The sequence below is a fragment of the Hemiscyllium ocellatum genome, chromosome 30 (genome assembly GCF_020745735.1).
Source record: "Hemiscyllium ocellatum isolate sHemOce1 chromosome 30, sHemOce1.pat.X.cur, whole genome shotgun sequence".
NCBI lineage: Eukaryota > Metazoa > Chordata > Chondrichthyes > Orectolobiformes > Hemiscylliidae > Hemiscyllium > Hemiscyllium ocellatum.
Genome location: NC_083430.1, coordinates 26,947,450 through 26,973,383, shown reverse-complemented (window position 1 = coordinate 26,973,383; position 25,934 = coordinate 26,947,450). Strand labels below are relative to the sequence as shown.

General features: G+C 39.9%; 1 protein-coding gene across 2 annotated transcripts in view; it reads left to right on the top strand.

Annotated features, from left to right (window-relative positions):
• ago4 (argonaute RISC component 4) overlaps positions 1-25,934 on the top strand; it is a 104,951-nt gene that overhangs the window by 70,956 nt on the left and 8,061 nt on the right. For both annotated transcript variants that reach the window (XM_060847567.1, XM_060847566.1), the window contains exons 11-18: positions 1,247-1,380; positions 1,753-1,937; positions 3,796-3,955; positions 6,620-6,710; positions 7,196-7,420; positions 11,795-11,929; positions 15,670-15,771; positions 16,038-16,237. In XM_060847567.1, coding sequence (XP_060703550.1) covers positions 1,247-1,380; positions 1,753-1,937; positions 3,796-3,955; positions 6,620-6,710; positions 7,196-7,420; positions 11,795-11,929; positions 15,670-15,771; positions 16,038-16,237 — 1,232 coding nt within the window. The remainder of the gene's footprint in view (positions 1-1,246; positions 1,381-1,752; positions 1,938-3,795; positions 3,956-6,619; positions 6,711-7,195; positions 7,421-11,794; positions 11,930-15,669; positions 15,772-16,037; positions 16,238-25,934) is intronic.

The window sequence follows — 25,934 nt, the reverse complement described above, 5'->3', positions numbered from 1 at the left end:
TGTTTTTTCTTCTGAAATAATATGATGCTGTTGAAGTTGTCCATAGTATGTGAAGATTAACCAGAATAGAGACTGTTTTTTTTGGAGGTATAAAGTAATTTTGCTGAAATTAGCTAGTTACATAAATTCTGCATCCTCTGGAAGCCATGTCTGTACTCTGTCTTTCTGTCTCCCAATATATTTGTTTTTGCTGATTTGAGAATTTTAATATTGCTTGTATTTGCAGTTGGTATGCTACATTTTATAGTTTGTTTATTAATATTTGCTGATTTATTTGCAAGCTGTTAACAATGCTATAAGAAAAAGTCTCCCCTGATTGGGAGAATGGGGCATTGGAACTTTGTTGCCTAATCTTGCATTGCTTCTCCTTTTCTCACTGGTCCAAAAAGGAGCTAAAGATGGCCATGTGGGTTGCAATTATAATACATTGGAAAGGGACCTTGCGTTGATACGCTTCAGCTGGAATCTAAGAGACTGTATCATTTGGCTTGTTTTGATTTATGGTTGGACATGGGTGACTTTATCTAATGATTTGATGCCAGGTAATTTATTTGAAGAATGAGGACTATTCCACTAAAGCTAGTAATCCAGTCTTGTTATCCATGATTTGCTGTAAAGTTGTTTTGGCCTACTAGGATGAATTGGGCTTTATTGGCAGAGATCCAAGAGATTTATGTTGTAATCAATTCAAGTGCAGGATTAAAATAGTCATTTGGAGGTATTTATAACGTTTATATTTAAGATGTTGCCATTATTTGGAAAAGTAATTACATCAGGTGATAACTGTGCTTCAATCTGGCTAACATTTATTTTTGCATAGATCCCACTTAATACTGGAAAGCAACTAAAAGTATGCTCAAAACCATGAACCATCTAAGGGTTTTGGGAATGGGCAACCTATTATCATGTTGCCTGTGGGCCTGTTTTCAAACCTAGTTTAAATTTGCTTGCCTGCCCTGCTTAGTTCACTCCAAATATTTGAAGAGATTTATTACTTTCCCTTTGGAAGTTATGTTAAATTAGTTCTGTATTTGAATATACCGACAACTGTGGAGAACAAAAACCAGTCTGAGGCTCTTGTTCCCAAATTTTTAGATATTGGTTTCCATCAGTACTTTGCAGTTCACGTTGAGAATAGTGCAAAAGACAAACAATAGTTATATTGGTTAAAGTATGCCATTATTCACTGCCTGTCTTTTAACAGGTTTTTTTTTTCACTTTCCCAACCCCTGTGTATTTATTTCAGAATAAGACTGTTGCTACCCCAAATCAAGGGGTGTGGGACATGAGAGGCAAACAATTCTATGCTGGCATTGAGATCAAAGTCTGGGCAGTTGCTTGCTTTGCACCACAGAAACAGTGTCGGGAAGAAGTCCTAAAGTAAGCATCTGATGTCTTCTTGGTTTCGGGTTCATTTTATTCAATGTTGGATGAAAATCATTCATGTTTAAAAAAAAAACTTGTGCTCAATGTTCTTGTGTATCTTGGTCAATACTTCTTCCAATCTAAAATTTCCAGTTTCTTCTAGTCTGCGTAATAGTGTACTATTGAAAATACACCTGTACGGTGTACTGTTTTTACTGTTTTATGTTATTTTATAACTTGCAGTAATTTCAAAGAACACCAAATTGGCATCAAATTGAAACTAGTTAACATTAATTTTCGAAGTGCTGGATATAGGTGGGAGTGGATGCTCTTATTCTGTCTAGTTTTAATTGTGTTCCTCATTCTTTGCTGTTACTCTTTCTCCAGAAATTTTACTGACCAGCTGCGTAAAATTTCAAAAGATGCCGGAATGCCTATTCAGGGGCAGCCATGTTTTTGTAAATATGCCCAAGGTGCAGACAGTGTTGAACCTATGTTTAAGCACTTGAAGATGACTTATGTTGGTCTACAGTTGATTGTGGTCATCCTACCTGGAAAAACCCCTGTATATGGTATGTAAAAGATTTAATGTATATTTTTATTTGCCTTCACTTTCCTAATTTTAGGTTGTAGTGGAATTTGGATGCCACCGAGTGCAAAATAAAAAAAATTCACCCTTTTTCAGGAGCTACAATGCAAGTAAGACATAGAAAATAGTCCCAGGAATAGATGATTGAGCCTGCTCCTCCATTCAATGTGATCATTATTGATCCTGAATCTCAAAACCATATTTCTGTTCTCTCCCAATACTCCTGACATCATTAGCCTATAGAAATCTGCTTATCTTTTCCTTAAATACATTCAGTGACTTGGCTTCCACTGCCTTCTATTGTAAAGAATTTCACAGTGTCACCCACCCTCTGAATGACAGTGTTTCTTCATCTGCCTAAAATGCACACATCACTCTCATCAGTTCTGTCCAGCACTGTCAGAATTTTATGTCTTAATAAAATGCTTCTCCATTCTTCTAAATTTCAGTGGACACAGTCACAGGTTGATCCAGTCTGTTGTCTTGCAATCAACAATCCAGCAGTTGGTAGTGAACCTTGAAACATTGCCATTGCCATATTGAAACAAACTACCATTTTCCATCCATATTCAACATTCCATGCCTTTGGGTTCCTTTGTTAAATGTTTTAGTCTTGGTAATTTTTGATATGGATTTGTGAGAAATATGAAAGGTTTAACAACTTTGTAGCATTGATGGAATGTAAACTTACAACTGAAAATTGTGCTCTGCACTTCCTATCTGAGTTAATTTAAGAGGAAGTTGATGGCAACAGGAAAGCTCTCTGAGAAGGAAAATCCAACTGTGTGCTACAACTATGGCTCCAACAAGCATGTTAAAGCAGTTTTGCTAAACTTATGATGCCGGTTTGTTGGCACAACTGTGAGCCTGCAGTGTAATGGGTGGTGGGCAAGTAGTGAAATGTAAACTAATGTAAAAATATTTTGTAACATGAAAATCATTTAATTTCTGTACTTGCAGATTACAGATGTGGTTATGTCAACCTTTATTAGAGGGCTAATTACTTTTCATGATACATTATTTGCTTGATAGATTGTGGTGGTGCTCTTTCTTACATTTCACCACATGATCATTCCATAATGCCGAGTAGAAGGTCATTAAATTTAGATTTGCCAGGATGTTACTGGGAATGGAAGGGTTAAGTTATAAAGATAGGCTGGGACCTTTTTCACTGGAGCATAGGAGGTTGAGAGGTGATCTTAGAGGCTTATAAAATAATGAGGGATATAGATAACGTGAATGGCAGATATCCTTTTCCAAAGGTGGGACATTTCAAGACTAGGGGGTGTATTTTTAAGGTAAGAGGAGAAAGGTTTTAAACAAAAATGAGGGACTTTTTTTTTAGAAGTTTTTAATGTGTGAAATGAACTACCAGGGGAACTGGTGAATGTGGATATAGTTAGAACATTTAAAACATTCAGATAAGTACATGAATAAGAAATGTTTGGAGGGATTTGGGCCAAGCGTTCCAGATGGAACTAGTTCAGTTTAGGATTATGGTCAGCATTGCGTAGTTGAACCGAAGGTCTGTTTCTGTGCTATATGACTCTATGATTCTATAAATAACGAAAGGTTTGGTGAAATGAAGTGATATCACAAACCAAGTAGAAGATTGATATCAAATATACTAATGCAGTAATCCTAAGGAAAAATAGATTTGTTCTGAAGAACTGTTCACAGGATGGACAACAAATTTATTTGGATGATGTCTTTGACTTTAACTTAAAGAAATGTTAATATCAGGAGCAGAATGTAGGCATTCTTTTCCTGTTTGGGAACCCATAATAAATTCTCTGTTCTCTGGAAATGACAGTTTTTCAAACTTGCATTTTCTCTTCTAGCTGAAGTGAAACGTGTAGGCGACACACTACTGGGGATGGCAACACAATGTGTTCAGGTGAAGAATGTGGTCAAAACATCCCCACAGACTTTATCAAATCTCTGTTTAAAGATCAATGCAAAACTTGGTGGAATCAATAACGTCCTTGTACCTCATCAACGGTAAATATATTCATTTTGCATTTGCCCAGCTTCCATTGCTTTAATGCACTAACTTTGAAGGCCAACTTGCCAGTACTACATAAAGAGTTTGTATCAAAAGTGACACAACATATTATTCATTGTATTTGTTGAGATAACTGGAAGATTCCACATTTTGAGATGCTTGATAGCTGTTGCATGAAGCATACTGGCAAATTATTTCATGAGATCTTGACATCACTGGCAAGATGATGCCTATCCCTACTCTCCCATGGGAAGGTGCTAGTGAATTGTCTTTTTGAACCACGACAGTCGACATGACATGATGCAAGTAAGCCCATGGTGCTATTAGGGATTTTAAGATCTTGACCTAATTAGAGTGAAGGAATGATAGTGCCAGATCCAGATGTTGTCTGACTTTTATTGGTAATGTCCAACATTCCTATCCTTGTTCATTTATGTGGTGGAGGTCATTGTTTGGAAGGTATTGTCAAAAGAAGCCTTTGGCAGTTGTTGCAGTTAGATGCAGCTGCAACGGGTATATTGATGAGAATGAAACCAAGCATGTCTTTCACTTTTTCCCTTTTTGGTTTCCATCCACCTTCTGCAGACTCCCCACTTAGTGATGTCACCAAGCCAATTTGAGTGGGCATTTGAAAACCACTAACTCTCTCCTCTCTATCCTGTTTCCGGTTGGTGTTCAGCTTGAAGTATTGATTCATCAGCTATGTTGGTTTGATGCTAGGTGGTACTTGGCATAAGGTTTCCTTACTCATGTTGAACCTAATGCCATGTGACTTCATGGGTTCTGAAGTTGGTGATATTAGGGAAGTCACTAAACTAGCAGCTGAAGATTGTTAATCCAAGAATACTGCCTTGAGGAACTCCTGCAGTGATGTCCTGGGTTGAAGTTTGGCCTTCTAGCAACCAAAATGATGCTTTGTGATAAGTATGACTCCAACTGGCATAGATGTTCTCCGATTCCGTTTTACTTGGTGGTCTTAATGTCACAGGGAGGAGAAAGTGAGAACTGCAGATGCAGTGTCAAAAAGTGTGGTGCTGGAAAAGCACAGCTGGTCAGGCAGCATCCGAGGAGCAGGAGAGTCGATGTTTCGAGCATAAGATTTTCACAGTTTGTTAAATGCACCCTGATTGAGCAATTACTCACCTTGCTTCTAGAATTCTGTTCCTACCTGTGTTTTGGATCAAGGTTTTAATGAGAATGAGCACGTTTTTCTGATGAAACCCAAACTGAACATTGAGCAGGTAAGTGCCACTTGATGGCACTTGATACACCTTTTGTCACCCTGCTGATGGTTGAGAGTGGGGTAGCGGTGGTGATTGGCCAGAATGGATTTGTCTTGTTTTTTTGTGGGTATGATGTGTCTGAGCAAGGTTCCACTTTGAGGTGGTACTAGCATTGTTGTGGTGCTAGAATAGCTAGATTAGGGTATTGGAATTGAAGTGGAAGTAATAAGTGCATTAGTATATTACAGTCATTAAATTCCAAGTATCTGCCAAGTTTTCTTGGTAGCCAAGCAGAAAGAGGAAGCATTTTCCAAATCTAGCATGCACGTCCATCTGCTCTGATGCAACACATCTGATGTAGATAACATGTAATAAATATTCAAACAGAGCTGAGTTTCTTTGGGAATTCAGATGACATCTATTGTTTATCCATCTATAATCTACATGCTTGTTTAAACAGTTATTGATGTAAGGTTGTAATTTTCTCTCAGGCTAGATAATACTGTAGATCATTCTGATTTTAACTTTTTATTCCTTTCATTGGCTACCATGTTTGGGTAATGGGATGCAACTCCTAATACCAACACTTTCTTATTAACGCTGCAATAATAATGACAACATTTAAAACTAAAGCAAACATTAGTTTATGGCGTCAGCATTTGATGTTATTTGTAGGATCATTTTCCTGCCTACTGACATATGATCTATGTGCATCATTATTGCAACTTGATCACAGCGAATGCTTGAAAGTTAATGACTTAGTTAGGATAGGAAACATGCATGATCAGGAAAAAGTAGGGCCCATCTAGGACCCAAGTGACAAACTGTGTGGACCAGAAGACATAGGTGAGGTTTTAAGAGTTCATTGTCCTTCTCTATAGTGAATAGAGATGCAATCTAAGTATAGGAATCAGAGAGCAGGTTTGTGATTTATTTGAACAAATTATATTCCAAATGGAGGAGGCATAAAATTTGATTAAAAACACTGGCCCAGATATATCCCAGGCTGCTGTGAGAGGAGACTGCCAGGATCTTGACATTAATACTCAAATACTCTCTGACCACAGTACAGCAGGAAATTTTTGTAATCCAGAAGATGGTGGCTATCTGGAATTCACTGCTTGAAAGGATGATAGAGCTGGAGACCTTTTACAACATTTGCATAGTGAACATTTGAAAGTCAAAGCGTAAAAGGCTATGGTTCAAGTGCTGGCAAATGGAACAAGAGTACATAGCTGCATGGTGACCAATGTGGACATGATGGGTCCAAAGGGCCTCTTTGTGCTTGAAATCTTTGACTTCCTTAATATATTTATTATATATTATCTTAAGGATTCGCCTAAGCCATAATTTTTTTTACCTTTACTAATCAGTTAAGTATTACGCCGTTGAAGCCCACTGCATTTTTAAAAATGTGAACATTTGTATTATATTTAGGCCATCTGTGTTCCAGCAGCCTGTCATCTTCTTGGGAGCTGATGTCACACACCCTCCAGCCGGAGACGGCAAGAAACCCTCCATTGCTGCTGTAAGTTTTGAATGCTATATTAGAAAACAATTTGTGACAATGTTGAAAAATTGACTAAACATAGGTTCAGGAAGTAAGTGTGACAAATACAGAAATTTGCTGAGCAGTAATTGAAGCCCTCAATTTGCCTTCAACAGAGGGTATTATATTCAAAAATTAGCCAGAGCATTATTTGGCTGGAAAAACATGCAGCAAAGATACTGATAGTGGGTCACTGCTCACGTTAATATCAGGCACAGTGTTAACAGAAAAAAGTATGCCTTGTGGCTCAAAAATATGCAAGAGGGAAATAACTTGCTGTTCTTGGGTAGCTTTTCTAATTAGGTTAATGGAAGGTAGTGTTTTTGTCATTTATTCAACTATATATCTTCTAACTAAGTGTACATTCAAGAAAGTTCCTCCCTCCACAGTTGGTGATGCTGTGATATTGGTTTTAACCTACAACAAACTGCAGTTAAATACTTAATATTTTGTTTGCTTTCTAGGTAGTTGGTAGTATGGATGGGCATCCCAGCCGATACTGTGCAACAGTACGTGTGCAGACATCAAGACAAGAAACTTCTCAGGACCTGCTGTTCAGTCAAGAGGTGATTCAAGATTTATCCAATATGGTGCGTGAGCTCCTAATTCAGTTTTACAAATCGACCCGCTTCAAGCCAACGCGCATTATCTACTACAGGGGTGGAGTTTCTGAAGGACAAATGAAACAGGTATGTGTTGGTGAGATGCTTAATAAATCATGGAATCATGTAGTAGTATAATGCATAAGAAGGTCAATTAGCTCATTTAAGTCATGTGGTTCTTTGAAAGAGCAATTTGCAGTGAATTCATGAGTCACGTCATAGGGGAATCTGCTCTCTAGATTTTAGTGGTTTTACGACCATTCTGGAAAAACCAAAAATTATCCTTGAAGAGGAGCAGCATTTAGAAAAAGGGGACCAGCTTTGTGACATTCCATAATAACAACTTCTTGAAACTGGCCTTGAGAATAGTTGGTTTGTATTCGTGCTGCTTTTTGATGGCTTCCATTATCTGGCTGGTGAGCTGTTATCACTGGTGTATTTTCAGGTTCTTAATCTCCCCAGATGCATTGGCAGGAATTTAGCCATGATATTGGGAGGCAAGAATGACTGCTGGACTCAATAGTATCAAGCTATCTTTGTTGAACAGGACAGTTATCTATGCTAATGATGATGATCCTTTTCTATTAATACACATTGCCCACTTTTCTGATTCACACCCCAAAAATGCTAGAGGTCATGCAGGAGATTTTGTTAATCTCATTGCATCGGATGTTTCTTGGCATTTGCAAAGTACTGTGACTTCTTGAACTCTATTGAAAGAGACTAGTTTACAATGTCATCTATTTTTGACATAGATTACTTTCACTTTCTACCATTACATGTTTAATCTTAAATATCTAAGCACTATATTCTTAAAATGTATCAAAAACCGTCTGGTTTCATCTATGTCAAACGTTACTTCATGCATACTGGTTCATGACATGTGTGAGATTATTTTGCAGTTAATCGTCAGTAGATGTAAAGCAAGGAAACACTCCCTTTGGTCCATACCGACCACATCCCAACCCAATCTAGTCCCACCTACCAACACCTGGCCCATATCCCTCCAAACCCTTCCTATTCAAATATCCATCCAGATGTCTATTAAATGTTGCAATTGTACTTGCCTCCACCACTTCCTCTGGCAGCTCATTCCATACATTTCTGTGTGAAAAAGTTGCCCTTTAGGTCTCTTTTATATCTTTCCCCTCTCACCATAAACCTATGCCCTCCTAGTTCTGCACTCCCCCACCCCAGGGAAAAGACTTTGTCGATTTATCCTATCCATGCCCCTCATGATGTTATAAGCCTCCTATACGGTCACCCCTCAGCCTCTGACGCTCCAGGGAAAACAGCCCTAGCCTATTCAGCCTCTCCCTATAGTTCAAATCCTCCAACCCTGGCAACATCCTTGTAAATCTTTACTGAACCCTTTCAACTTTCACAACATCCTTCCGAATAGGAAGGAGACCAGAATGCATGCAATTTCAAACAGTGACCTAACCAATGCCCTGTACATGACCTCCCAACTCCTGTACTCAATACTTTGACCAATAAAGGAAAGCATACCAAACGCCATCTTCGCTATCCTATCTACCTGCAACTCCACTTTCAAGGAGCTATGCACCTGCACTCCAAGGTCTCTTTGTTCAGCAATGCTCCCTAGGACCTTTTTCCTTAAGTGTATAAGTTCTGCTAAAATTTGCTTTCCCAAAATGCAGCATCTCTCATTTATCCAAATTAAACTCCATCTGCCACTTCTCGGTCCATTGGCCCATCTGATCAACATCCCATTGTAATCCGAGGTAACCTTCTTCACTGTCCACTACACCTCCAATTTTGGTGTCATCAGCATTGTTTCCATAACTGCTGCACCCTCATGGCTTATTAAGTGGATGATAATGCCATACCTTGTCTTGAATTTCCCATTCATTGGTGCTGGTGAGCACCATTGTAGTCCAGCCCCTTTCCCAGGGTGCCACCTCTTTTGCTGTAGAATTGGACTAAAACTGGGAAGCTCCAGCTACCAAGAACCAAGAGGTGAGCTGCTTCGACATTGAGATAGGTAGTGGTTTTCACCCTCTTCCTTATGAGAGAGAAGACATGCTTGCTCAGCACCACAGTTGTCCACCTGCTGTATTGACTTCAATTTGTCTCTGGTCAAAAGCACTTCTAATTTTCTGACTATTTTAGTCATAGGATTTGAATTGCCTTTCACAGGGTTATCTTGTTGTCAGGCAATGACTTGGCGCCATGATTTTGCACAGTTGGATGGCCTAGCTCTATTCTGATTCATTAGTGAGTCATAGAGGTGTCCAGCACGGAAACAGAACCTTTGGTCCAACTTGTCCACGCTGACCAGATGTTGCAACCTAATTTTGTCCCATTTTGCCAGCACTTGGCCCATATCCATCTAAAATCTTCCCATTCATATACCCATCCAGATGCCAAATCAATGTTGTAATTGTACCAGCCTTCACCACCACTTCTGGTAGCTTGTTCCATGCATGCACCACCCTCTGTGTGGCAAAGTTGCCCCGTAGGTCCGTTTTGTATCTTTTTCCCCTCTCACCCTAAATCTATGCCCTCTAGTTCTGGACCGCCCCATCCCAGGGAAAAGACTTTGTTTATTTATCCTATCCATGCCCCTCATGATTTTGTAAACCTCCTATAAGGTCAGCCATCAGCGTCCGACGTTCCAGGGGGAAAAAGCTCCAGCCTTTTCAGCCTCTCCCTACAGCTCAAATTCTCCAACCCTGGCAACATCCTTAAAAGGGTTCAGAAAAGATTTACAAGTTTCATAACATCCTTCCGATGCAATGTTAAATAGAATCCCCACAGTGTGGAAGCAGGCCATTCAATCCACACTGACCCTTCAAAGAGCATTCCACATAGACTCGCGCCTTCCTTGTAACCCTGCTAATCCAGGTAGCTTGCATATCCCTGAACACCAGGGTAATTTAGCATGACCAATGCACCTGATGTGCACATCTTTGGACTGAGGGAGGAAACCCACGCAGAACGTGCAAACTCCACAGAGACCAAGGGAAGAATTGAACCGGGATCCCCGAGGACTGAGGCAGCAGTGCTAACCACTGAGCCACTCCTTTTTATATTTTACATGACTTTGAATTAGTCAAAGTCAGTAGCCTAAAACTTCAGTTTATCTTGGGTGTTATCCCTTTGGATTTGATTGACAGCTGATGGGAAGGGCTAATAACTTCAACATAACCAGAATTTCAGGTTATCCAAATGTGATTTCATTGTAACTTGCGCAAGTCCCTATGTCTCCAACATGTAATATTTTTTCCTACAGATATCTATATAGTTCCCAGTTGAAGGATGCCTTCAGGTAATGCATTCCCAAATCCCAAATGTTCAAATATTGTCATGCAACCCCTGGCAGATGTTTTTAAACATTCAGGTATATTATGACACGTCTGGAGTAGGTTGGATTTGAACCCAGTCCTTTTAATCCAGATGAAGGCACATTACCATGGCATATAAGAGCCCTGGTGTCACCTCTACTAGTACTTATGCCAACCACTTCATTCCTCTGGTTACTGATCATTAGCTATTGGAGACAGTCATCTGAACCTGCAATGATTTGAACAAAGTGTTTTTTTAGATCTGTGTTCTCTTTTGTAATACACCCACAAACTGGCTGTTGTGTTATATTTAAATTTCTGTACATTGTTTCCAATCATTAATGTCGGATTTCTAAAATATTGCATTGTACTTGAACTTTATTATAATCCAACTTTGCAAGCCTAGTTTTGGTTACAGTTAGGGATGAATCTTAACCAAGGGTTTTTCTTCAAATAGCTCAGCTGCCTCATGACAGTTGTTCCATGCAAATACATAAGTTTGGTTATCAATTCCAGTAATACTAATTCCTAACCTTGGTTTCGCTACTGTTGAGACACTGAATCATGTCAACTTTCTCCCAAAAAGTATTGGCAGTCATATCTTTTATCTCTGTGCACAGTCACAGTAGTATTGAATGCTTGAAGTTTGCTCAGCCTGGGAAAAGAATGGTCACCTTAGAGAGGCCTACTCTTAAACATGTTCTACAGCCTTTTTATTGGACAAAGTTTAGTGGAATAAGCAATGTGTTGGAAAATTAACTATAAGGAAATAACACAATTGAATGAGAAAAGTCCTTACGACATTTCGTGGGCGGCACAGTGGCACAGTGTTAGCACTGCTGCCTCACAGCGCCTGAGACCCGGGTTCAATTCCCGACTCAGGTGACAGACTGTGTGGAGTTTGCACGTTCTCCCCATGTCTGCGTGGGTTTCCTCCGGGTGCTCCAGTTTCCTCCCACTGTCCAAAGATGTGCGGGTCAGGTGAATTGGTCATGCTAAATTGCCCCTAGTCTTAGGTAGGGTAAATGTAGGGGTATGGGTGGGTTGTGCTTCGGCGGGTCGGTGTGGACTTGGTGGGCCGAAGGGCCTGTTTCCACACTAAGTAATCTAATCTAATCTAATTAATTCATTTTCTGTTCAAACCTGCATATAGGTTGCCTGGCCTGAGCTTATTGCCATTCGGAAAGCCTGCATTAGCCTGGAAGAGGACTACAGACCTGGCATAACGTACCTTGTCGTTCAGAAACGACATCATACACGACTGTTTTGTGCTGACAGAAGTGAACGGGTAGGTGTCCTCGTGTGCACACATACTGCCGTTATAAATGAATCACACTCTAGGTAAATGCATTCTCTGTTCTGGAAATAAACTATATAATGCAGGAGTATCCAGCATGATCCCCCCCCCGATTACTGTCTCACAACCCTTCTCATCTTCTTCAGGGAAGAGCAACTAACTAGACAAGACCCCATTAGTCTTTGTTTGTGTAAACAACTGCTTTCAGGATAGAAGGAGCAAAAATTGTGAAGCAGGAACATAAAAATAATTCATTTTGATTTCCTTCAGGATTGTCTATATAATTGCCATTGTAGTTTTTAACCATTTTTTTTTTTTGCAGTATTATCATGGTACAGTATTGCATCTTACGAGCAGTTCAATGCTTTTAAACAATTGATACATTGATTTGGCTGAGATCTGTCACTATCCACTATCCTATTACAAACCTCCCTCCACACAGCACCTTGTAGGTGGCAATAACAATGTTAGGATGCTTACATAAATAGTTATGTTGTAGTTTATCCATTTAAAAAGACTACATATGAATAAAAGCTGTACAAATATAATCAAAACTATTCCTTGTACCATTCTAAGTACAGTTAATGAGTGATTTTTGAAAGCTGTCGAGATAGCTGGCTGACTGTGTAGTTAATTTTGAATGTGAGATACGATTGTAAGTGAATAAGAGTACTGGACACTGATATGGGTCTTTACAAATGCACGCTTATCCTGTTGGTATATAGTTCCTTGCCTGTCTCTTATGAAGAAAACATAGCAAAGCTGTTTCACAGATTTAAAATTAGTGGTGAGAGATCTAGAAGGGTGATAAGAATTTTATTTGCTGTGATTTAGAATGTTCTACCTAAAGAAAGTGGTGAAAGCTGCTCCAATAAATTTTTAAAGCAAGGAAATGGAAAGGTACTTGATGAAGAATTTAAAGGGTTACATGCAGAAGGTTGAAATGTTGAGCAAGAACTAAAATGTTTTGTGGAGTATGTACCAGTATAATGACAACTTTTCATACTGAAAGTTGCTATGATTCCATACATGATTTGGACCAGCAGCCAGACAATGTTGTGGCTTGATCTAAAATACTAATTATATGATTTTTGTCTTGTATTCTATTTCAGCTATCCTTCCTCCCCTTTGTATTGTCCCACAGGTCCAACAAGGCGTTTATTAATGCCTCCTTGAAGCAGCAATCCAATCTGTCCTGTTTTTGCACCACCTACCCTGTCCATCTAACTTTGTGGTCTTTTTATCACCAACTCACAGCTTTGTCCTTTTTTCTTCTGACATTTAGTTGGCCTTTATCATTGCCCTTTGTAGCTAGTTAGCTTTTGGTAGCTGGTGTACTGAAACCTCTATCAAATCTCTTTCTTTAATTTATAGATTTGTCTCTGTCTTAGATCCAAAATAGATTTTTGACCTCTTCATCTCTCTTTTGTATGCATTTAAATCTATATTTGACCAAACATTTGAGGGTCCCCTTCTAATATTGTTACCTTTTTAAATTTACATTTTATTTTCTCCATACACCTTTTTTTATGAAGTTCCTTGAGACGTCTCTGTTCAAGCTGCTACATAAACATTTATCCTTTTGGATATGTTTGCTCTGAAAAGCAACCAATAATGTTTGCAAAAAAAAAATTAGATTATCAGAGCTTATGCTGCACTTCTATTGAGGCAAGAGATTTTACTGTACATGGTAGGTAAATAGTGTCTGGCTAATTTATTAGAGTTTTTTTTGAGGAAGTCTCAACAAGAATGGATAGAGGGAAATGAATAGACGTGTTGTACTTGGACTTGGAGAAAGTATTTGACAAGGTACCTTGAAAAATGAAATCATCAGAAAGAGCCCACGGCTTTAGTATCTTGGCATGAATAGAGAATTGGCTTGTGGGAGGAATCCAGGCTTGTGGGGGGATAAGGGATTATTTTTCAGGTTGGCAGCCCATGACCAGTGGAATTTTATGGGTATCGGTGCTGGGAGTACAACTGTTTACAATGTATGTTAGAGACTTGGAGGAAGGCAGTGAATGTACCATAGTCATATTCGCAGGTAACACAAAAATAGGTGGAAAGGCAGTTTGTGAGAGAAATGCAAGTAGTTTACAGAAAGCTACTAATAAGTGGGAAAAACATTGGTCAATGAAGTATAAGTCGGGAAACTGTGAAGTTGTAAATTTTGGAAGGAAAATGAGAACACAATATTATTTAGAGAAAAATTGTAGGGAGCTGAAACACAAGGGGACTTAGGGGTAGTTGTGCACGAAACACAGAAGGCCCTAGTATCAAGTGTAGCAGATAATGAGAAGGCTGATTGAATGTTGGTCTGTATTTCAAGGGTTTTGGAGCCCAAGACTAGGGAAGATTTTACTGTTGCTGTATAAGGAGCTGGTGAGACATCTGGAGTACTGAGTGTAGTTTTGGTCCCCTTATTTAAGGAAACATTTTAATTAGAGGCAGATCCTTGGTATGGAAGGATGGTCATGTGAGCAAAACTGGTTGGCACTATACTCATTGGAATTTACAAGAATGAGAAGTGATCTAATTGAAACATTATAGGATTCCTTAAAGGAAGGGCTTGACAAAGGAAATGTTGAGAGGATATTTCCCCTCATGGGTATAGTCTAGGACCAAGGGCATCATCTCAGAACAAAGGGCACCAATTTAAGATGGACGTGAAGAGAACCTTCTGAGGGTTGAGAGTCTTTGCAACAGCTTTTCACAGAGCTGTGTGAATCTTCACTATATTTAAGTTTGAGGTAGATTGTTGATCAGTAGGGAAATTGAGGGTTATGGTGGCAGAGGCTTGAGGGGTCAAATGGCCTACTCTTATTTCTTATTGCCGTAATTGTTTCTGCATTTCTCTATCACAAACTTAAGCACCTTTTTAGCTCAGGCCTAATTTACACAATTATACTTAAACGGTTTAAATTCCTTTTAGTTTGGGTGGTGTTTTTGAATGTTAAACAACATAGACCTTTTTTGTAAGGGACATTTAACCAGCATTTGTTAACTTTGTAAATCTTGCATGTGAAAATCATTAATGTGCTCTATGATCTAATTAAAAAACAGCAGCATATTGCAAATGCTTTTTATATGGTCTCTCATTCAACTGCATGAGACAATTGTGTGTTTAAGACTCACTCCAGGCACTTGAACATATTAGGTGGATACTTCAATGCTCTTTGAGGTACTGACTTTGGGATAAAATCTTGGAACGTGACTCCCTCAGTGGATATAAAAGCTAGCACAGCTGGTCAGGCAGCATCCAAGTAGCAGGGGAATCGACGTTTTGGGCATTTGCCCTTCATCGGGCTGAAGAGCTTATGCCTGAAATGTCAATTCTCCTATTCTTCAGATGCTGCCTGACTGGCTGTGCTTTTCCAGCACAGCACTGTTCGACTCTGATCTCCAGCATCTGCAGTCCTCACTATATTTTTTTTCTCCTGGATATAAAAGATACCATGGTACACTTGGAAAACTTGCTTTGCGAATATTTTATCCCTCAAATAGCATCTAGAAACAGATCTTCTAGAACCTGCCATATGTAGATCAGATGCTATTATTTTGTATTGCAAGAAAGACTAAACTTCAACAGTACTTGGCTGGACTGTACTGTAGGTATCTCTAGCTTAAGAAATAAGCTAGAGATGTGTTTTTTTTTTCAATCAACATGCTTGTCATTTGTAGCTTTTTAGTTTTCTGTTTTTTTTTAAGTACAACTTATTCTTCATTGACAGGTGGGTAAAAGTGGCAATGTTCCCGCTGGCACAACTGTAGACAACACCATCACTCATCCATCTGAGTTTGATTTCTATCTCTGTAGCCATGCAGGAATTCAGGTACAATGCATTCTGTCACCTTGTTTTGATATTTAAACTTATTTAAAATTTCCAAGTTTTCGCATTTTTTTTCAGATTGTGTAGGCATGCATTCTTTTCACAGACTGTCTTGTTTGCTTTAGCTGTCTGCTACCTCAATTCTTGGAAAAATGTATTTTTTGACCTGATTGTTTTAAAGATTTGAACTTTACTGCTGAATAAGAATCCCTGGCATGTTCTCTGTCCTCCATAGATAGCATTTAATACCATTTTGTTTGTATTCTTAGGGTACCAGCCGTCCTTCGCACTATCATGTCTTGTGGGATGACAACTGCTTCTCAGCTGATGAATTGCAGCTCCTTACCTATCAGTTGTGCCACACTTATGTACGATGCACGCGTTCTGTCTCCATTCCTGCGCCAGCATATTATGCGAGATTGGTTGCTTTTCGAGCAAGATATCACCTTGTTGACAAAGATCACGACAGGTAAAAATTTTAGCCTGGCTCTGTAATTTTGGTATTGTAGTCATAGCCTTATTGAGAAAAGTGAATTTCTCCTCCATTTTAGATGTAATGTCACAGGATTTGTACTTTTTTGGCATCCCTGCATGTAATGCTAAAATATGCCCAAATAGATGCCGTTGATGTAGAATCCTAATTGTCCAGCACGCTCAGACCTTGTTAATGGGTTCCTTGAGAAATGTGCCTTCAATGGGATAATATCTAACCTCCTGAACTTATCTATTTTTGTGAAAAATAGATATGTTTGCTATATTTAGGTTTGCAGATGTATATAAAAATTTCCTTTAAAAATCTTACTATGCTCCATGTTTCATTCAAGTTCACTTTTTTGAAATGGCGCAGTTAAATGACCATCCTTAATGTCACAGTTGTGAAAATGGCAGGGCTCCTTGACTGAAGGCCTATCTTCATTGCTCATTTGCACATGTTGGGATTCCTACAGTAAGATGCACTATAGTTTTAGTATGGAAGAGCAAAATGTGGCGATGCAGGCTTGGAGGGCAGAAGGGCCTGTTCCTGTGCTATTTTCTTTTGTTTCTATAAGGTTAGCCTTTTTGGCAACCTTTTAAATAGGGCCTACCCCATTTATTCATCATGCAAGCTTTGTGCTAAACCAGGGCATGTCAGTCATCCTGCAGAATAATGACTGCGCTGATGAGATCATTTCTTGTTGTATGTCATTCAAATTCACGAATAGGTCTAAGGTGATCACACTTGATTCTGGAAAATACTCATTGTAACTCAGATTACTGTAGAATGGTGAAGTTTCTCAAATGTTTAAACAATAGATGAAGCTGGCTGTTTCATGCAGCTATGATGTAGTAGCAATACCAGTGGTGTACACCACTGATGAAACCTTGCTGTCAAGTCCAACGACATTCTGCCTATCACACGGATGAGTAAGGTGCATGAAATTAAGTGATGCCAGGTATGTAGTCTGTACATCCCGTAGACTGGTAGCGTATCCTTTTGGCTGTTTGTAAAGGACAAATTGTTAACTGTACTCAACTGGTATGTGCTTGCAAAATGGCAAACATACTATCCAACATTAAATATGGTTCTGCAAATGGACCATGTTTGTTAAATATTCCTGACTAAGCAAAGCATTATACTGACAACTGATTTAGTATGGTCAATCAACTCAAGTATCATATACTTGCATGTGTTAGAAGCTGCATATATTAATACACAGCCCTCTTTCTTGCAACAGAAAGAACTCCTATACATGCTGCACCTGTTTCCAACTCCACAAAACAGGCAATAGCCATTCTCTGGTTCATTTCTCAGGACAATGCCTTGACCAATCTGACTCAGCTTTCCTGTTTAAAATTTTAAACAAAACTTTGCAATTGGCTGTCAATCACACTCCAATTTCCACATTCTCTGAGACAATGTGCTTGCTACTTAAAATTCACTTGTCAACCAACCAGCCCCACTCTACAATAATTCAGTATAATAAATGTTGTTTTTACATTATATTGATATTTCTTGCAAATTGTGCTGATGAATAAATGATGAAAAGCTTTAATAAAATCCTTTATCAGAAATGCTAAAGTTAAATTAGTTATTTAGGTATCAACTAGAGTTCAAATTTTGGGTCCTTTTGGTGTTGAGTTTTAAATTTTTTGAGTCATAAAGAAGTGTTATGCAGAGAACAGAGCTTATGGAGATAAAGGATATCAAATTTGACCACCTCACTCTGTGTCCCCTGTTAACTCACTGAGAATATTATCGTGTTCCACATTCCTGTATGAAAGGGAGCACGTGGGTTGGGGGAATAGAATATATTTGCCTTTTTAAAAACCATTTTCACTTGAGCAAATGATTTTAATTTCTAATGAGGCAATCTTTTTCTCCCTATTGGAGTAAATGACCAGGGGCATTGCTGGGGGTTTATGATCAGCTTTGGTAATCCTAAAGTTTATAAAATTGTTCCAGCAATTCTCTTTAAATTTGACTACCCATTGAGTATTACTGTGGGTAATAAGTCACTTCAATATGCAAGGGTTTTAAATTCATGGTTTCAAATGATTGACTAATTAGATCCTTTTCTATGAAGTTTGTGATTTACAATTCCAAACCTAACATGTTCCTTTTTTTTTTAAAAGTAGTTTTTGGGTTTTAAAACCAGTTTTGAAGAGGTTTTGTATGTCTCGCTAATAGCAAACGTATCTCCAAATATCTTTACATTTCTGAGCAGCCAAATTATAAGCACTTACAAATTGACAAAATGAGTTGTAAATCTTTCTGAAAATGTATGGTTGCAAGAGGGATTTGCTAGTTGCAATCATTTTATTTCATATAAAAATAAGAAAATGCTTTTTTTTTGCACAAGCTTTCTGCCAGATGGTTATACCATACAGAAATTGAGGGGCATGGATAGGATAAATAGACAAAAAGTCTTTTCCCTAGGGTCAGGGAGTCCAGAACTAGAGGGCATAGGTTTAGCACGAGAGGGGAAAGATATAAGAGACCTACGGGGCAACCTTTTCACGCAGAATGGAATGAGCTGCCAGAGGAAGTAGTAGAGACTCGTACAATTGCAACATTTAAGAGGCATTTGGACGGGTATATGAATAGGAAGGGTTTGGAGGGATATGGGCTGGGTGCGGGCAGATGGGACTAGATTGGGTTGGGATATCTGGTCGGCATGGACGCGTTGGACCGAAGGGTCTGTTTCCATGCTGTACATCTGACTGTATGATAAGTGATCTCTTGATGAGGAAGTGGACATCCATTGCACATTCGAGCAAATGAGAAATATACAGAGATTCATTTATATTGTTTTGTCAGTAGGGTATAGAAAGGAGGTGCTGAGAGTGGTGCTATCACTTGGAGGTCTTTTAAGGGTGAGGAAAACACAGGCTAAAATACAAAGACGTTTTTACTGGCCTGGACTACACAGGATGTGTCATACATGTCAGCTTCTTGGAAAACCACAAGCAGTACTAAAAGCTGTAGCTTGAATACCTATTCCAGCATTTGAGGAACCTTCCACAAGCGCCTTGATTGTGTAGGACCCCTACCTCAAACAAAATGTGGGAATAAGTATTTATTAACAATGGATGTATCGACTAGATTTTCAGAGGCAATCACATTATGCAACATCACAGCTAACAAGGCTGTACTAGATATGGACTACTAGTAGAGATCCAGTCAGATCAAGGATCAAACTTCACACCCAAACTATTCAAGGAGGTTATGGATAACTTGGGAATAAAGCAATTCAAATCTACCGTGTACAATCCAGATCTGCAGGAACCGCTGGAGAGATGGCATCGAACACAAGACCTTTATTGAGGGCTTATGGTCAGAATTATCCAGATGATTGGGATAAAGGAGTTCCATTGATACTTTTTGCAATCGGAGATGCACCAAATGAATGTACCAAATTCAGTTCATTTGATTTAATGTTTGGGCATGAAGTAAGGGGACCATTAAAATTGATAAAGGAGAAATTAATAAATCAGAGTTCAGAGACCACCCATTTGTTTCAAATTTTAGAGAATGATTAAATAGGGCTGGAGAGTTGACTAGACAGCATTTAAAAGTATCATAGCATACAATGAAACAGGAAGCAGATAAGAAATCTCAAATTCGCAATTTTGCAATTGAGGATAAGGTATTGGTGTTACTTCCAGTAACAGGTGAGCCTTTAAAAGCAAGGTTTAGTGGACCGTATTGAATCGAGAGGAAATTGTGAGGCGAGCGACTTGATAAGCTCTCCAGACTGGAAGAAATCTGAGTGTCATGTGAATATGCTCAAAAGGTATTTTGATAGGGAAGGAAAGCAAGAGGCGAAGGTGTTAATAATTACAGCACAGAAGGAAGAACCAAGCTCAGAGAATTCTGAATTGGACATTCTTCAAATCAAATTGGACAATGAGGAAGTTATCAAAAATTGGGATAGGTTATTGAGTTACCTTCCACGAGAAAATCAAAATGACCTGAAAGACTTATTCCTATCACACTGGGAGATATGCGGATATAAACTGGGAAGTGCTAACCTAATTGAGCATGACTTGGAGATAGGAGATGCTGTTCCGATTAAGCAACATCCTTATAGGCATACCCCTCTAAAGTTGGCACAGGTTCAGAAGGAGATAGAGCATATGCTCCAATATGGCATAATCAAAGTGAGTTACATTGATTGGAGCTCACCCATAGTCATGGTGCCAAAGCCAGATGGCACTCAACAGTTATGTGTCAACTATTGCAAAGTCAACACTTACAAAGACTGGTTATCCAATTACACACTTGGAGGACTTTGTTGAAAAGTGGAACAAGCAACCTGCATTTCTAAATTGGACTTGCTCAGACGCTACTGGCAAGTATCTCTGTCAGAGAAGGCAAAGGCAATTTCAGCTTTCAAATGCCAAGTGGACTATATCTCTGAGAGTGCTAGTCCAGGATTCTCGAAAGGTTGACTTGCAGGTGGTTAAGAAAGCAAACGTAATGTCATTTATCTCAAGAGGATTGGAATGTAAAAGCAGCGACGTGAGACTTCCTAAAGATTGGGTTAGGCCGCATTTGGAACATTGTGTCCAGTTTTAGGCCCCACACCTCAGGAAGGACATATTGGCACTGGAGTGTGTCTAGTGGAGAGTCACATGAATGATCCCTGGAATGGTAGGCCTAATATATGATGAATGGCTGAGGATCCTGGGGGAGATCTGATAGAAAGTTACAAGATAATGCATGGCTTAGAAAGGGTGGATGCTGGGAATTTGTTTCCATCAGGTGGGGATACTAGAACCTGTGGGTACAACCTTAGAATAAGAGGGAGTCAATGAAAATGAGACGTTTCTTCAGCCAGAGAGTAGTGAGCCTGCAAAATTCATTACCACAGTGCGCAGTGGAGGCCAGGATGTTGAATGTCTTCAAGGCAGCGATTGATAAATTCTTAATCTCACAAGGAATTAAGGGATACGGGAAGTGTGGATAAGTGGCATTGAAATGCCCATCAGCCATGATTGAATGGCAGAGTGGACTCAATGGGCCGAATGGCCTTACTTCCACTCCTCTGTCTTGTGGTCTTATATCAGTTCAAAGTCATGCCATTTGGTATGAAAAATGGTCCAGCCACATTTCAGAGACCGGACTGACTGACCTACCTACCTACCTGTTTACATTGGCCTGGTGGATTTTACTCACTCAGGGAAGGAACGTATACAGCGGTTATCGGACTTGTTCGATCGACTTTGGAAGGCAAGATTAGTGGTAAGCATCAAAGGAGCAGGAGAATCGACATTTCGGGCATAAGCCCTTCAGGAATGAGGAGGGTGTGCAAAGCAGGCTAAGATAAAAGGTAGGGGGGAGGGGCGTTGGGATGCGATAGGTGGAAGGAGGTTAAGGTGAGGGTGATGGGGCGGAGAGGTTGGGAAGAAGATTGCAGGTCAAGAAGGCCGCCTTGACCTGCAATCATCTTCCTGACCTCCGCCCCCAACCCCTCTCCAGCCTATCACCCTCCCCTTAACCACCTCCCACCTATCACATCCCCAATGCCCTACCTTTTTTGTCTTAGCCTGCTTAGCACACCCTCCTCATTCCTGAAGAAGGGCTTATGCCCGCAATGTCGATTCTCCTGTCCCTTTGCTGCTGCCTGGCCTGCGCTTTTCCAGCAACACTTTTTTCAGCTCTGATCTCCAGCATCTGCAGTCCTCACCTTCTCCAAGCTTAGTGGTAAACCTAATAGTGAATTTGCCAAAGTCCAAGTCACCTTCCTGGGCCATGATATTGGACATGGACAAATGGCTCCATGGGATGCGGAAACAAACTTAACTGGGGAATTTCCCACCGTCAATGAAAGAAGCAGTACTATGGTTCCTGGGATTGAGTGAATTTTAGCAAAAATTTGTGCTGAGCTTTAGCAGTGTGGATACTCCACTCACCAAATTATTTTTTTTTTAAAAAAGGCAGCAAGCTTCAGTGACAGCCTAAAAACTGTATTAACCACTGCCCCAGTATTAGCCACACCAGATTACATGAAGCCTTTCAAGGTGGCTGTCTAGGCCAGTGATGTGGGTGTCGGTGCGGTATTCCTGTAGGAGGATGACGAGGGAATAAAAAGACCCATTTTTCCAGGAAATTGAACGTTCATGAACAGAAATATTCAACAGTGGAGAAAGAGTCTTTAAGCTTGATGTTGGCATTACACCATTTCAGTGTTTATATTACCAGCAATGCATCTGAGACAATCGTGTACATTGATTGATAACCTGTTCACATTTGTGGAAACATTTATGGACAAAAATGATGGACTGTTTGGCTGCAACAACAAGCTCCATCTATTCAGTTTGGCAATTGTGCATGTGGGAGGTCGTGAAAACATGATTGCTGATGCGTTATCGAGACTCTAACGAGATATGGAGGTGTTCAGTGTTGGTTATGCCACAGCCTGAATACGCATATAGTTGTGCATGTTTGCATGTGCATAGTTAGTTTAATGTATATGTGTATTTTTGATGACTAACCAGTTTGTTTGAAGGGTTTAAAAAATGAAGCCTTTTTTGGTTTTTTTTAAGGCGTAGAGAGATTTAAAGGGTATTGAGAGGCCTTTATGTTTATATGTAAACAAATGAGACTTCAGGCCAAAGTGGTCATGTTTTAGAAGTGACCTGTATAATAAAAGGGGAGTGATCAGCTCTCTAGCTGGGCACTTCAGTCCTGAACTAGTTAGAAGTTCAGCTTATGGGAACAGGTTGCAAAGCACGCTCTCCTTCTGCCATTTGAACCTCAACCTCTAAGCATTTGTTCAATTTTTTTTAACTGTTTTTAAGGGGGTCTGTTTATTGGGACTGTTGTGTATATTCAGAACAGCATAATTAAATCTAGTTGGATAGACTGAGTTCTGTAGGGGTTCTTTATTCTGTTCTTTGTGTTTCATTTTGTAATTTTGTGAATAAATTTTTCTGTTTTAAAACCTGGTAGTCAAGCTAGCTAATTTACTCAGAGTAATTTTCACGATACTGAAGCAAATTGTAAAGGTATGGTCTCAAATGTTTTGAGTGGTCTGGTGTAGTACATAACAAGTGTTACAGCTGCAGAGAAGGTGCAGAAAGAAATCAGAATTCACTTCAGAGTTCTATTCAAATGTCTGATAAGAGCAAGGAAGAAGTTGTTTGTTGAAACTGTTTGTAATTGTATTCAAACTTTTATATCCTTTTTTTATGGAAAATGATGGAAGAGAGTATAACATGAGGGGGGTGGGTGTCTTTTGATTATCTTTTGATTTCCCAAGGTATCAGGAAGGATAGATGGGATTAAAGGTTGAAAGGCTGGTTTGTGAGATGGACTGAGCTGTGTTCACTATTGTCTGCAGTTTCTTGTGGTCTTGGGAACAGCAGTTGCTATACCATGCTGTGATGTATCCAGATAGGATATTTTCTGTGGTACATTTATGGTGGTGTAGATGATGGACTTGTGGCATTATTACTGGACTGTTAATCCAGACACCCAGGGAATGTTCTAGGGTCCCAGATTTGAATCTCACCATGGCAGGTAGTGAAATTTTTAATTCAAAAATCTGGAAAGAGGAGTCTCGGTTGACCATGAACCCATTGTCGTTCGTCAGAAAAATCCATCTGGTTCACTAATGGCTTTTAGAGAGGGAGTCTGCCATCCTTTCTTAGTCTGATCTGCATGTGACTCCAGAATGACAGCAATGTGGTTGACTCTTAACTGCCCTTTTGGGGATGAGCAACAAATGCTGGCACAACCAGTGACACTCACATTCTGTGAATAAATGTAGCTGTTAAAAATGTCAAATTTCCTTAGCCTCTTGAAGAATTAGAGACATTGTGTTTTCTTGACCATTGCAATGATGTGGTTGGACCAGGACAGAGAGATGATCACCCAGCTCTTGACCATCTTCACCTCCACACAATTGATGCAGACCGATGCGTGCCTTCCACTCTGCTTCCTGAAGTCAATGATCATTTATGGAGAGATTGTTTTTATATCATGCTGCGAAGCATTCAATTTCGTTCCTGCATCCTCCCATTGTTTTGAGATCCGACTTACACAGGTGATTTCGTGAGCAGATTTGTAAATGGAGTTGGGTGGAATTTAGTCACATAGCCCCCTGTTGTTTTTCTTTTTATATGCTCATGACTATGCAGCCTTGTGGGACATCAGTGTTGAAGATTATGGTGGAGGCGGTGTTGTCACTTATCCTTACTTATTGCAGTCTCTAGGTCAGGAAGTTGATAACCCAGTTACAGAGGAGGGAGCCCAGACCAAGGTCCTGGAGTTCAAAGGTGAGTTTGTTTGGAATGATGGTGATGAAGGTGGAGCTGTAGTCAATAAGTAGGAGACTGATATAGATATCTTTGTTATCCAGGTGTTCCAGAAATGAGTGTAGGGCCAGGGACGTGGCTTCTGCATGAATTTCAATGGATCAAGGCAATTTGTTAGGCTGGAGTTGATGTGAGCCATGATTAACCTTCCCAGGCACTTCATAATTATGGAGGTCAGAGCTTCTAAATTCATTGAGGCGCATTGTATGATTTTCTTTGGCACCAGGATGATCATCTTGAAACTGATGAAGACTTCAGACTATAATGAGAGATTTGAAGATGTCTGCAAATACCCTGCTAGTTGGTCCATACAGGAGATAGGCGGACAGCTGGGGACTCTATCCGAGTCAGTTACTTTCCATGGGTTCATTTAGCATTGTGGGTGCCTCGGAGACCATTGGGATAGGTGACGTTGTTTCACTGACCTTGTGTTCATTTTGAGTATGGAATGCATTGAGCTCATGAGGTAGGGATGTACTATTGCCCATGATTCTGTTCGACTTTGCTTTGTATCCTGTAACCCTTTGTTCGCGGCATGGCATACATAACAATCTGTTTGTGGGGTTGATCTGGGTCTCCAGCTGAATTTGATATCACCTCTCAGCATCTCTGATGGCCTCACAAAAGTTGTACCTGGATATCGTGTATAGGTCAGGGTTGCCCAATTTGGATCGTCTCAGACCTGAACTTCAGTAGGGAATGGATCTCCTGGTTTATCCATGGTTTGCAGCTGGGGAACACTTGGATCAAATTCTTCGACATGCAGTCTTCTACACACTTGGTAATTAAATCTGTAATGGTAGTGGCACACCAGTTTAGGTTGGCAGCTGAGTTCTTGAATATGGACCAGTCCACTGCTTTGCTAAGCAGTCTTGTAGAAGCCTTTCCGTTGCCTCAGACCAACACTGCGCAAGTTGCTGTACTCTGTTCTCATGCTTCAATTTCTGTTTGTAAGCTGGAAGGTGAGCACAGTGTTGTGATCTGATTTTACAAAATGCAGACAGGGGTTGGAGTGGTCGACATCTTTTGGTTTATAGAAATGCTCAAGCATCTTCCTACCTAAGGTAGGATAGGAGATATGTTAATGGTATCTTGGTAACACCATTCTTGAGGTTGGCCTGGTTGAAGTCACTGGCTCTGAGCATAGTCTCAGGGTGTACCATCTCAAGACTGTTTGCAGTGTTGTATACTAATATCAAGGGGTGGCATGGTGGACTCAGTGGTCAGCACTGCTGTCTCACAGTGCCTGGGACCTGGGTTCGATTCCACGCTCTGGCAACTCTGGAGTTCGCACATTCTCCATGTCTGCGAGGGTTTAGGTTGGGTGCCCTGGTTTTCTCCTACAGAGGGAGCTTAGGTGAATT